Source organism: Seriola aureovittata, chromosome 6 (assembly GCF_021018895.1).
Source record: "Seriola aureovittata isolate HTS-2021-v1 ecotype China chromosome 6, ASM2101889v1, whole genome shotgun sequence".
Lineage (NCBI taxonomy): Eukaryota > Metazoa > Chordata > Actinopteri > Carangiformes > Carangidae > Seriola > Seriola aureovittata.
The window spans coordinates 21,768,156-21,782,606 of NC_079369.1; the positions used below are offsets into that span (position 1 = coordinate 21,768,156).

At 41.6% G+C, this 14,451-nt stretch overlaps 1 protein-coding gene across 1 annotated transcript in view; it reads right to left on the reverse strand.

The window, feature by feature from the left end:
• LOC130171531 (glypican-1-like) overlaps positions 1-11,348 on the reverse strand; it is a 40,496-nt gene extending 29,148 nt beyond the window's left edge. The window contains exon 1 of the mRNA XM_056379600.1: positions 10,456-11,348. Coding sequence (XP_056235575.1) covers positions 10,456-10,606 — 151 coding nt within the window. The 5' untranslated portion in view covers positions 10,607-11,348. The remainder of the gene's footprint in view (positions 1-10,455) is intronic.
• Positions 11,349-14,451: the final 3,103 nt, after the last annotated feature.

Consider the following 14,451-nt stretch of genomic DNA (forward strand, 5'->3'; position numbering starts at 1 on the left):
TACGCGTCCTTCCCTGAAATTACAAACCACAATGCATGACAGTTAATATACAGAGCTGCGAGCTGAAGCGCAGGGTGAACACGCTACGCCGACACATCTCATCCACTCCTGTCGTCTCTATTCACTGTCATAAGAAGTTATTAAAAATACTTTAGCTGAAGTGCACTGTGAATGATTGTGAATGCAAGTTACTTTACATCTGTACTGTGGTGTTATATTATTTAATCGGGCCGAGAATATAAACGTATCAATTAATCAATCAATGCAGAAGGAAAGTGACAGTAATGCATTGTTATAACTCTATACTGAACACGAATATATGAGAAATAAATGGTTGGAGGGCGATTATATTCATTATCAATTAATCTGCCAGTAATTTTGTCGAGTAGCGGTTTAAAAAATGTAGAAACATCGTCAAAAATGCGCCATCACAATTTCCTAAAGCCGAGTTTAACAGTGAGATCGCTTGTTTTGTCCAACCAAAAGTCCATAATCAAAAGATATTTGGTTTTAGAGCTGCAACGATTAGTCAATTAATTGATTAGTCAATGAAGAGAAACAATTCAGATGTGAGAATTTGCTGTTTTTCTCTTACATTATAGAATTATTCAACATTTTTGGGTTTTGGACTGTTGATCGGACAAAACAAGACAAGGATGTGGATGGTGTGATGGATATTTTTCACTGTTTTGTAGATTAAACGATTGAAAAAATAATCTTCAAATGAATCGATCATGAAAGTAGCCGTTGTAGTCCTGTTCTGTTGACTTTCATAGAAGATGACCAACAAAAAAACTCATTTAAAAAAATGCTGTCTGATTATTTTGTCCAGTAATATCTCAATGTAACAGAGGAATCAGCTCAGAAACCACGAGTACAACCAGCTGTGCACCAGTTCATTTCACTTTATGCAAATGCCTGTTATCAAAGTGACACAAATACCAATAAATCTCCATCCCTTCAGTCACACACACAGACACACACTGCGTGGGGCTCCATGGAGCATACAGTATGCATGAAGAGCACCGACTCAAAGCAGCCGAGCAACTACCGAGTCCACCACATCAGACAAACAACTCATCTTTTCATCTGGAAAACAGATGGACGCTCGACTTCTAGAGAGGAGGGGAAGATGAGAGGAGGGCTGGGAGGAGGAGGAGAAAGTAAAAATAGCGTCTGATAAGATGGAGGAAACAAACATTAAAGGGAGGGGAGAGAACAAGAAGAGGAGGTGTGAACTAGAGGGGGGTGAGAGAGTGGGAGAAATGTAGAGGAAGACAGAGGTTATCGAGAAACACTACTGGTTTTGTACCACATTGATTTTTAAGTGCAAAGATTGATGTTAAGGCATCGAACGGTTTGCGCTTTTGCTCCTCAGCTCTTTTTTTCCCTCCACCTACCACTCCTATAATATGTGATGATCATTGATCATAGGGATGCAGGAGGGTTGTACGGCTCTGACCCTTGTATTCATCAGTTCTACTTGATTATATGTTGGCAATGGAGGACTGGATTTAATCCTCCTGTGCCTTTACTCACAGTGTTTCTGGATAATAGCTGCGGGTTCATACGTAGAATGTAAATGGCTGCATTACATACAGTATATCGACAAGCCTCAACACTATAGAGAAGATTCCTGCCATGAAAATTCAGACTTTTTTACTGCCATTTTAAATAAAATTATGCAGATTGCCTGACCTTGCAGAGCACATGTGATTTACAATGACAGATACCACTCAAAATTCTTAGTAATGTTTGAAACAGCTGGTCCTTGATTTCAGACAGAAGTAAACAAAAGCATTTCTAGCTGGCAACGGTCGATTCTGCAGCCTACAATAGATGTGTTTCCATCAGGTTTCCATCTATTAATAATCAAGGACACAAGAACAGCATTGGGGCACAAAACACGTCTCCACAATGTCATAATAATTTATGTATGGGCATTTCCACTATATGTTTAGAAATGAAGAAGCTTGTTGCCTGTGAATTTTTTTTTTTTTTTTCACACACCACCTTTGATGGAAACATGATACATATTCCAGTCAGAAACTGAACCAAATAACCATCAGCTAGGGTTACAATTAAAAGCACAACGTTAGCATAAAAAAAAAAAAATCAAATGTTGTCATGCTGTCTGCCTGCTGCACAAGTTCACAGCACAGTCACTCATTCTGGTTATTATATGTGTAACATTAGCATGTATGAAAATGCTGCTCTTTCCTCAGAAGACACCAGACACTGGATGTATGCCAGATAACTCATATAAGGGACGACAGCAGTGTAAACAGGGAGAGATTCCCACCTTAGAAGCGGTGTCAATACAGGATTTACTCAGTGATATTGATCAGCCACACAGGATCATGAAAAGAGACTAACACGCCTACTTATAATTTTCTGGAAAATTGTGAGCATAACAACGTGACACATTTTCCATGCAAAGCCATTAGTCTGTTTCCCAAACTGCAGACTCTTAATACATGTCAAACACAGAGCATCAGCAATATTCATGCAACAGCCATAAACACCTTATAATAGTTGTATAATAATACATCTGTCTGAGCTAACAGGCAGCTTTTCCTTTGCTTGAGATACGAACAGTTCCACGTCATTACTTTGTGCAGTTTTCATGTTGGTCTCCTCATAAACCCACTGTAATTTTGGGTCGTTTTCTGCCCCATGCCTGATGACAGCCCTCAGAAACCTGTCTATGACAATTTACTGTTAGCTGCATGACATTTCAATGTTTCCAGCTGACTCATTTTAATACAAGAATCTTGTGAAAAAGGATCTTGTATCCATCTTGTCCATGTAGAAGACTTGGAAATAAAATAACATCATGTATTGCAGAGTAGAGCTAGTTAATCCTAGAATTTGATCAGGATAAATGTATGATTAGAGTGTTATTTCACTCTAACATAATCCTGTTAGGCTGCCTAGCTTACGTATTTGTTTGTGGTTTCACTTTTAACATTACAAGAGAAAAGGCTTCATGAGGACTACAGTGTTTAGAAAACGTTACGCCATCTTGTCAAATGTGGGCTGGAGCTGCAGGAGGGTAAACGTCCTCAAATCCAATGTAAGCTTAGACTCTGATAGCATCCACGACTGGTTTCCATACAACAGGAAAACAAATCACGGTAGATGTGCCAGTCGCGAGTGGGGCTTTTTCAACGTATAACCCCATAAACTACTTTAACCTAGTCAGTTAATGATATGCTCCTTGGCCTTGCAAGTAACCAATGTTGTTAGTAACACATGCTAACGTTTTACTAAGCAGCAACCTCCAGGGCTGAAAAATGAAGCCAACATGGAAATGCTAAAAACTACAGTTCCACGAATGGCCACTAGAGGCTGGTTCCAAAATCTAGTAGATCCCCATAGACTCCCATGTTCAAATGTGCAACTTTAAAGCAGAAATAAACATGTTGACAGCCTGGTACTAAAAACAGTTTTGGTCTCTATAGCTAATTCCCCTATTCAAGACAACTGTAAAGGGGTGATTTTTTTAAATATAACTCACAAATTTTAATCAATGCATAAAGTTATGCATAATTGAGGGCATGGCTGTTGTGAGTGATATATAGATGCCGTCACAGCCTGCTAGCTGTCAGCTTGGCGTTACCTCAGCTAATTCAAGTCACTGAACATGGCCTCTCGACAGTCAATTGACTAACGGAACGCGAGGAAGCCTGTGCTCCTGTATTTTGAGGTGAGTGAAGTTCTAGCATTATTTTTATTTATATTTTTAGCTTAGCCCATTAACTAGCTAATTAGCCAGCAAATGAATTAGCCTTGGGGTTTGCCGTTGAGCAAAACGCCCAGCTGTGCTAAAACGGGAGCGTATACTTGCCACAGCATGCAACAAAGTCTCGGCTCCACACACTCCCCACCTCTTTCTCCATTTCTGGATTAGGCAGGAGTTTGGCAGAGTCAGGCACTACCAAGATGGCGATAGTGAAGCAGCCCACTCTGAGCTTCAAAACTGCTCTTCAGAAACCTATGGGTGACAACACGGAGGCTACGTCCATCTTTATATACAGTCTATGCATTTTGCAACTCATGTTATAGCAGATAAACATATAAGTCTTTGTGTTTTTGGTTTACAAAAAAACAACACCACCTTCAAAGCTCTTCATGCTGAGTATCAGTCTTACCACATACTCATGCACTCCACTCTGGCATGCCAAGAAAGCCAAACCTCGACAGGCCTGTCGTACCTGGTCGCTAGATTGGAAAATAACTACTTGGGAGAGGAATTTAGCAAAGATCAGTTCTACAACACTAAATATTCCCAGTTAGTGTTATTTACTCAACTGTAGGTTAAGTATTTAATAAAAAAGGCATCCGAAAATGATCAAATATGTAGCACAGGAGGCAGTATCAGTATCCAACCAGTTGTAGCACCACTCACACCTCCTCTAGGAAGGGAGGATGAAGAGGAGATGAGGAAAGGTAACTATGACAGAGCCTCCTCCTCCTTCTCCTCACATCGTCTCCCCTCTCCTCCTCCTCCTCACCTCTATCTCTGTCTGTCTCTCTCTCATGTTACTGCATCAGACATCATGAAAGATTCACAGCTCTGCTTTTAACAGATCTTGCCCCCCCCCCCCCCCCCCCCTCCTCTCACACAGACACAGACAACCCTGCACTCATAGATCTGAGCCATGTCTAGAAAAACAATGCAGGGACGGAAGCAGGAGTAAGACAGCCAACAAGGGAGATGATGAGGGAGGAGTATAAAAGTTATAGGCGTGTAGAGAGACCACTTACGTACGTGTGTATGTGTGCGGACTGGGTATTCAGCGTTCCACTTGGTGGCATGTGCTGTGAGCGCCTGAGTGAGCGTGTGATGCGTGACAGATGATGGACAGTATCAATTTCCTCTCTCTCACACACACACACACACACAGCGATTTAACAACAGACGTGTGCAGATGTGAACCAGCACCAGTAAAACAGTAAAATATTGATACTCACTTGAAGAAACACATATTTTTCTTTAGCTCTGAGGTATTGTAATATTCTCATAGGTGATGTAAATGTTCTTGTGCATAGAAAAGAAATTTCATACATCAATGTTCCTAGGCAGAGCAAGAAAAGAAATCACATTAAGTCATTATTCATAAAGGTTAATACATATTTCAGTTTGCAAATGCAACTTCCTAAGTTACATTAAAATATGCTGCGTAGTTTCTTTCTCCAGACTTTGACTTTGAAGGATGTGATTTAAATGGCACAGTTTCACTCCACTGGAGAGACAATGAATAACGGAAGACAAAATCATCGAATCTGTGTGGAGGAATGAGGAGACTGCAACGTTCCTCAAATTATGACATGAAACAAACATAAATGCCACATTTCCATCATGTTGTCCACATTGGATTCATTCATTTAAGGCTTGCATGTATAATAGGAGCTGGATAGTGGACTCAAAGATGGCACCCACGGGGCTTCGTGTGGCGTAGTGGTCTAACCAGGCACCCCATGTGTAGAGGCTACAGTCCTCGCTGCAGTCAGCCCTGGTTCGAATCCCGCATCGGACGGCCCTTTACTCTACTATACTACTATACTATCCAATAAAGGCATAAAAAGCCCCAAAAAATATACTTTAAAAAAAAAAAAAGATGGCACCCACTCACTTGAATGAAAATCACTCACCAAGCGCATAAGCCAAAAAAGTTTTCTAGCTTTCAGGTCTGCTTCCACGTTGTGCGCCCCACTGCACATGTGCATTACTGTTTCTCCCACTGGCTCCACTCCACGCTCATGTTCAGTCCATAGACTTTACAGATTCAAAAACTTAATGTAGATAAAAATCACTTCTCTTGGCTCTGGGAATGTTTTACAAAAACACATTTTATGAAAAAAGACTGTATGTTTTAAAATTCATGATACCTAGAGTAATAATTGACCTTGCCTGTTGTCCCGTTGTAGGCGTCTCTTTTATAATGGCGGTTTATGAGGAAAATGCTTTTGTACTTTGATGCTAATTAGCGCCACCAGCTGTTTGTCTCAATGAACCAAATCCTCAGACTCACATAAGAGTTGTGGATGGAACAGATTCATTTGCATTCTCTATTGCCAATTTTCTGAAAATTTGCCCAAAATTAGCACTAAATATGAATGGAGGCTTGACTCATGAATGATAATGCAGCATTAATCCTCAGCACTTAGTAGTGTGTGGCTACAGAGAGGGTATCGAAATCATGTAAATGTAAATGAATGGAGGCTCCCTAGTTGACTCAGTCTTGTTAAAGAATTATTGACTGGTAACCAAAGCTGTAATGTATCCTCATCTGCAGGTAATCTGACCTAAAACCCAGTGTTTCACATTATCTCTTGTCATTCACAACCTCCCTGCATTTCCTCTTTGTTGCTTCAAACAAACAACAATGTGACAAATACTCAATATGCTGGCTACACTACGCACGGACAAACACACTCACACACACACACACACAGGCGACAAAATTCAGCAACTTCCAATAGAGAATATGAAGTGTGCAGGACATATAGTCTCCCTCTGTTTCTGTGTCATACGATCACATGGGTGTGTGCTGCTCTGCACAGACAATGCTCATGTGAATGAAACTAAGTGTCTTCCCTGAAGAAGGTGTTGGCTTTCACTGACTTTTAAACACACACACACACACACACACACACACACACACACACACACACACACACACTATATAGGGCGAGCTAGTCTTTAACTATTGAACAGGTAAAGGGCACAATGTGTGTGTGTGTGTGTGTGTGTGTGTGTTAAAAACGCTCGCAGGCACAAAGACAGACTGGCAGACAGGAGGAAAGACGACTTCCATTCACATGGTGTTAAACCTATAGGACAATAGCTGTGAGCAGGGAGGGACAAGAATAGGGGCTGTTTTTTTTTTTAAACTCTCAGTAGGTATTCAGAGCATCTGCTTGTTATATTGCACTGTTTACTGTGGAATTATGATATTAATCATATCAACTAACTAATACAGGTCGCACACCCTGTTTAAGCCTGGCAATAACATGCATTTCATATCCAGATGACAAGTGTTAATCACAAATGTTTTTCTTCCCCTTGCAGACTGACAGAACATATTTAATCTTATGCACCTTACCTTTATCAAAATGTCCATTAATGCTGCTAATATGTGGCAGTTACAGACACTGCATTTCTGTTTTGATGTATGGCTGTGTTCCAGTCAAAGTTAAAAACCTTAACATATAAACATCTACAGGTACAAGATGGATTTTAACTGCTTAAAACACATGTAAACGCAAATTGTACATCATATTTGACTAGTTTGTCAGCTGGTGTTATAGTTGCCAGAATTCATCTGTGAAAATCTAAATTTATGTTTATTGGGAGAGAAATGCATTCAGACATTCAATATAACAGCTTTCATGCCAACAGTTGTTTTTGTTTGTTTGTTTGTTTGTTTTGAATGGACTTTTGTGTTGCCACTGCTGTTGGACTGTGCCAAAGATGTCTGTCTGACTGACCTGAGGTGAACAAACAGAAAGTACATACAGTATCTACACATCAAACCTTAACACTGTCTGACTGCGGAAGAGAATCACAACTAGGAATTGTAAAGTATCAGAAGCTGACAATGAATGCTTGGTCTTGACATTTCACATTTGTCATATTTTGTTTGGTGGAAAAAACATTATTATAATAATGGTGATGAATTGCACTGAAATGCTGGTGATGCACTGGTATCAGAAACATGTATCCATAACAGGAGTACTATCCTGTACATTGAGGGATTTGTCACCCAGTGAGGAGAGTAAACTGGAGTAACCTCCTCTACCACTGTCGTGCTCAGTGGATAACACTAATCATGAACTGCTCATGACTGGGAACAGCTGGGTCTTGTCCCGAATCATTAAGAAATTGTTTATTCCTCTAAATGTAAGTCTGCATGCACAGGAAGGCCACAGGGCTGAAACATCTGTGCTGTGTTTACTGCACTAAGTGATAATAGATACGTTTAGAAATCATGCAAGCCTGAATTTACTTTGGGAAGTGCTTTTTATAAAGAGGACGTTTCGCTCATTTTACACTTGTTCCCTCTGCAGTAAACCGAGGGGAATGTGTTTTACTGTTATGGTATTGTAACCATTATAATACGGTGGGATCCCCTTGTGAATCCAAATCTCATTTACAAGGGAGAATCATCCAATCTATCCGCATTAATACAGTGTGTAGTTACAGGCAGGACGGAAAACTGCAATTTACTAAACCGCACATTCATACGCATTAAAATAAAATCATATCATCATATCATCCAAACAATTAACATTCCTCCTAATGGCTGTAAAGGTGCAGATAAGTGAATCTAAGCGAATTAATGAACATGTGTCTCAGCTTCGACGAGGTCTTTCCAAATACAAACATGACTACCTCACTCAGGTGCATCAAACTTTTGTTTATTTCAGCAATCTCATCGAGGTCGACACGAACACCCTCCTGGGTGACTCTGAGACAGGAATCCACAGGAGCCTGTCTCTTCCTGGGCAGAAAAGCTAAATTTACCAACCTTGGGTCCCTGAGATGAGAAAGATTGAAGAGCCCCTGTTCTGGGGAATTCTGCTGCCTGTCGCCATCTTTCTCTTCCTATCTGTTTGTCAGTTTTAATGAGTTCTGGGAAGGCAGAAGTCTTGCTCAAATAACCAGAGCAGATCAAGGTCCGAGTGACTGAAGCATTGTGTTTTTCATCTGTCAATAAAAGATGAGTTTTTAATGGAAAGGGAGGGAAACTGTTGCGTCGGGTCTCTTTCACGGGCGTCCGTGAAAGAGACCTTCAGTGACTCACTTTCTCTGTCTCTGTCGACCTGCCTCACTCGCTGCTTCCGTTTTGTCTTTTTTTTTTTTTTGTCTGCGTCTTCCTCCACTTTTCTTTGCCTCACTCTTCTTGTCTGTTTGTTGGTCTCAATCTCAGTAACACACCCAACCACCCACACACACATCCAATATTAATAACTCACCCACCCATACGAGACTATTTTTTTCATCTGACACAACATGGAATGACCTTCAGATCAGACGCAGTCCAAACATATATGCACACCTCACTCACACCTTTCTTCTCCTCCTTTGCTGCTCTCTGTCCATCTTTAGGTGAAATACAGGAGGAGGCAGAGAGCGACAGATGATTGCCTTAAAGGGGAAAACAACTCAATTTTACAATTCCCATCTGCACTTTCCTCAAGGCCAAGACAGTTTAATCAGCATCTGTGAAGAGTGGTGACCAGAGAGATGAGATACAGACACTTTGATGTGTGATATCTGGCTGGCTGACTGACTGTTTGACTGACTGGATCTCCAGCTGATTGACTATTTGACTGGATGGGTAATTGACTGATTGATTAAATTCATGATTGCCTCAGTGGTTGGATGGCTTATGGACTGATAAGAGACGGTACCAGGATGAAACAAAAGAATAAAGATCCCAGATCCCAGATCCCTTCTCCTGTTCGGCTTTTTTTTTATAGCAGCTGATGCTGTGAGCATGCTGAGCTATAGTTGTTATTGAATATTGCCCCAGGCTAGCCTAAATTATTAGTTTATGCAAATGACACAACAGGCCATTTCAGCATCTACTGAGTCACACACACACACACACACACACACACACACACACACACACACACACACACACACCACACCACACCACACCACACCTGCAATCCAGAGCAGACAATGAAAAATGCCCCAAAACACATTATTGAACAACAACAGCCTTGAACAAAAAGCACATCTATATTTTAACCTGCAGCGCAAACACAGACAAACAATCATAAATACCCTGAATAGAACATAATAGCTCCACAAGACACATGGCTTACACCCACCTGCAACTATGCCCTCGGCAGACAATGAAAATGCCCCAGAAACGGACTATAATAGAGATGTGCAGGACAGACTATAGACTGGAAAACACTTCAGTTCGGACGGGTTCATTGCTTAGAGAGGGACATGGAAATTGGGAGAGAGGCTAGACAAATGAACAATAACACACATAAACTGAGGTACACCCTAATACAAGCACACCTGCTGATTGACAATTGACAATTCAACAACTTAATGCAACTTTAAACTTGGCTAAACAAGCTTTAGGTGCAGTTTTATCAACATGAATGGTATCCACAGTCAAACCAGTGACAGTGCACTAGCCAAGCATTTTATTCTTATGACAAAGATTCATATATTTTAAAGGAATGTTGCAAAAGAAATGTTGTAGACACAGATTAAATCCAGTTACTAAAAGATAAGAAACCCCACAAAATAAAATAATATCAGGAAACCTCATAATTGAAGCACCTATAATATCATAACACCCTGTGTGATTTTTCAGCAAGCCAGCTGATTCATGTTTCTACACATAATCATCAAAACTGACTTCATAAGTGCTGAGAAGTGTATGAAATTATGTTGATGCCCCCCCCAAAACTCACCGGAGATCTCGGTCTGAGGTACCTCGGTCAGAGTGAACCCTTTCCCGGTGTAGAACTGCCGCAGGTCGGAGCAGCTTTTGTCCGCCCCGGCCACCGGGCCCGGTGCTGCACACAGACACACCAACACACAGAGAAGCACCGGGAGACGCATCTTCTGAGGTGTAGTCCTTTTTCTTTCTTTTACAATTACAGTCAGTCAGAAAAAATCCTGAAGATTTGGGGTCCGGGTGAATCAGGCAGGACTTCACAGAGGGTTCCTGTCGTCACTGTGTTTTGTTGCAGTGTTGATGTTGAAGAGTTTTCAGTCTGTCAGCTGAAGCACAGTTCCCCCGTTCAAACTGCACAGAGCTCCGGTTAACTAACACACGAGAGCAGGAGGCACCCGTGGCGGCCACTCCGGGGTGTTTCTGCGGGAGAACAGAGCTGCGACTCGCGGCAGTAGGTGTCAGGTACACCCCGCTCCTCCTCCTCCTCCTCCTCCACCTCCTCGGCGCTGCTGGCTGCGAGCTGCGGAGATGCCAGAGACAATAGAGAGAGGAAAAGAAGAAAGAGAGAGAGAGAGAGAGAGAGAGAGAGAGAGAGAGAGTGTGTGAGCAGGTGTCGCTCAGTCAAAGCCGGTGCAGATCCGGGTTCAAGCTACCGGGTCATGATTATGGAAATGTGTCAGTTTAAAAGCAACAAAAGAGCAAAATCCTTCATTTTAAATCAGATTTAAGAAAGGAGAAGAAGTGTCCGGTGAATCCCCTCTTTCCAGGCTTTGGGACAATGAAATGTGTGTTGGTGGGAGTGTGCAGTGCAGAGTGCTGATGCCTCTCACTCTCTGTGAATGAGAGTGTGTTTCCTGCTGCAAGGAGCCAGGGGCAAAACAGCGACACCTGCAGGCCTCATTAATAAGGAAAGGTGTGGAAGGAAGAAGGTGATATTCCAGGGATTCCTCATCAAAAATTAATAGTATTCATTCTCATTTTACTCTCATTAATGGAACATGACAGTGTACACACATAGCGAGTGTATTGGTTTCAACACGAAATAAATCATAATAAATGAAAACATTAGCATAAAATCAAATGTGGTTCAGTCCCATAAAGTGTGCCAAGAAAACACATCTTTAGGCCAACACCACCAGCCATATGATTGGCTGATAATTGCATGTACAAGCAAGGTGTTCCTGATAGAGTAATAGGTGAGTGTAGTAACATAAAAAGCTTCTTTTTTTCCCCATTACATAAGCTTTGAGAAGTCATTTAAAAGATTTTACTGATTCTTCAAATTTCAGATACTCAGACAGGGAGTTTCAAAGCTAAAGGGACCCTTACTGAATTATTCTTCCACCAGACAATGCTCAGTTGGCCTGCAGCTTCAAAACATCAGTCGAATCTTTCACCGCAATCGCTTAAAAATTGATACTGAGGTCAGGAATTGAGGTTCAAGGGTAGATCTTCTTCTGCAAGTGAATGCATGAAACTAAATGTGACGTGCAAATTAAAAGAAATTTCTGCAAACACTTCCTGACTCATTAAACGGCTCTAAATATGCTATGCATCCCTGCAGGGAGGTTAGTGGCTGGTAGAGATTCAGTGCCTTCCTGCGGCTCAGTTCGGCAGGGTCGGTGGACGTGACCGATGAGCTGTCAGACGCTCTCCAATCTTCACACCCTACATCTTCCCCAGCAGCAGTGCCGGGCCCAAAGGCTGGCCAAGAAAGGTCACTGGTAGCCCTGACACCTCAGAAATACAGCTGAAATTAAATGCAATGTGTAGGAATGGAAGCGAACACAAAGGGTTTAAATTTGCTTTAATTACTTTAGAAATGGATTTGTCAGAGGAGTGTAAAGGGGGAAATGTATGTAACTGTGTGAGAGACGTTAATGCTACACAGGTCAGGTTCAGAGTTGGGGCAGGTTAATTAATAATAATGCTTGACATACATTAGTAAAAAGATTAAAAGCTCATTGTCCTCCAGTCTTTATTATTTGTAACAATGTGCTAGTACTTTTTAATGTCATACTATGGACAAGTTAATGCTCAAGACAGTAAAAACTTTAGTGACCCTGCACTAAATGTCCTTGTCTGGGGTTATTTTCATAGTTTCACTTAGGCTCTTTAGCTCCAGTTATCGGAACTCATAATGCTACAAAATGCAATCATATTTTGGACGATATTATTCTTCTGACTTCGTATCAACAGAAGTTCCTTTCCTCTTTCAGCATCACAATGCACAAAGCCAGATCCATTCAGACACAGTGCGGTGGCCTAGGGGTTAGATATTCACCATAAACAGCAACATCTCTGGTTTGACCTCAGCTGGAGCGCTGTGTGGTGTGTCATTTCCCATCTCTCTCTTCCATTATTTCCTGTTCCTTCACTACTGTTGACACAGAAATAAAGCCATAAAAGTACCCAAAAATTTGTAAGGTGACAATATAGTTTGATTGGATGTAATTTTATCTCTGTATTGTACACTGAACCCAGTAAATAAGCGAAGAAGCCCAAAACTCTTAATGTTGTCATGTCATGTCATGTCTGATACCCTTAGAGATAGGAAAGGAGATCAGACTTCATCTCAGAGTAGAGCTGCTGCTCCTTCACATTGAAAAGAGGTGGCTCGGGCATCTGATAAGGATGTGTCCTGGTCACCTTCCATTAGTGGTTTTCTGAACACATCAAACTGGTAGGAGACCTCAGGGTAGACCCAGAACAGGCTGGGGGGATTACATATTCCATCTGGCTTGGAAATGCATGTCTTGGGAACCCTCAGGAGGAGCTGGAAAATGTTGCTGGAGAGACGGACATCTGGACTGACTTGCCCAGAAGAGCCAGGCGAAAAGCATGACTTGGCCTTTAGCCTGCTGCCTTCTGGATGGCTGGATGGATGGATGGATGGATGGATGGATGGATGGATGGATGGATGGATGGATGGCTGGATGGATGGATGGATGGATGGATGGATGGATGGATGGATGGATGGATGGATGGATGGATGGATGGATGGATGGCCTGTCTGAGGCACCTCGAAATCCAGCTGAATGCTGCTGGTGACTGTGGCAGCAAGCCAGCACAAACAACCTATTTTATTATTTCAATGTGTGTTTTTCCTGCTGTGACATGTTGAGCTGTCCCCTGTGTACTTAGTTGATCATGATCAGCTCATCAAATCAGGAATTACCACATTGTGACCACGCTGTATGTACATTATATTTGATTGAGGTGGTCATCAGTCACTGGTATGAATTCCACACTTGATTCCGCACGCTGGAACATGTTGAAGCACAGGCCATTACAGAGAAACAAATAGAAAAAAATCCGTCTATATCAATAACCTAGTACATTTGCCCATCGTGAATTGAAATGAAACATCACGATATCCCGATGACTGGTATTTACCCCTTTGTTGGCTGTGTGAGGGCAACTTTCACGACAAACACACCATTTGTTTTGGCAAGAATAGGCACAGGTTCAGCTTCAGCTTCAGGTCATCTGTAGAACACACCTTCACAGGCCACTTCATTCAAAGGAAAGCGTACACTACGCTACCCTTTTGCTTAATCCCACATACACATGCCCAGTCCCACACACACCTAGTGTAACGTCAGGGCAAGTGTTAATCCAGCCGCAGAGTTATTGCCTTGGCAGGCTAAGTGCCGTTAGGATTAATGTGTTAAAAGAGATTGGCACATACCAACCATTTTAGCCGTCGGGAAAAATAAATTGTTTTGTACCAGTAAATAGAAACAGAGCGATGGGTAACAAGTCAAATGTCTGTTTTTTTTTTCCATGCAGTACACAAACTGTACCTGTCTTCATATTCCAATGACTGACATCTTCTTGTTTTGGAAACTAATTGATGCAGCCAGCTTTTGGATGATAAGCTTTTCTGAAACTGTTATCAGCATGGTAAAACAAAAACATCTGTATAATCTGTCCAGCTCTGGAGCAGACAGCTGTGTTCCATATCTACATAGAGTGATATATTAAATGTCAGATTAAAACACCAATG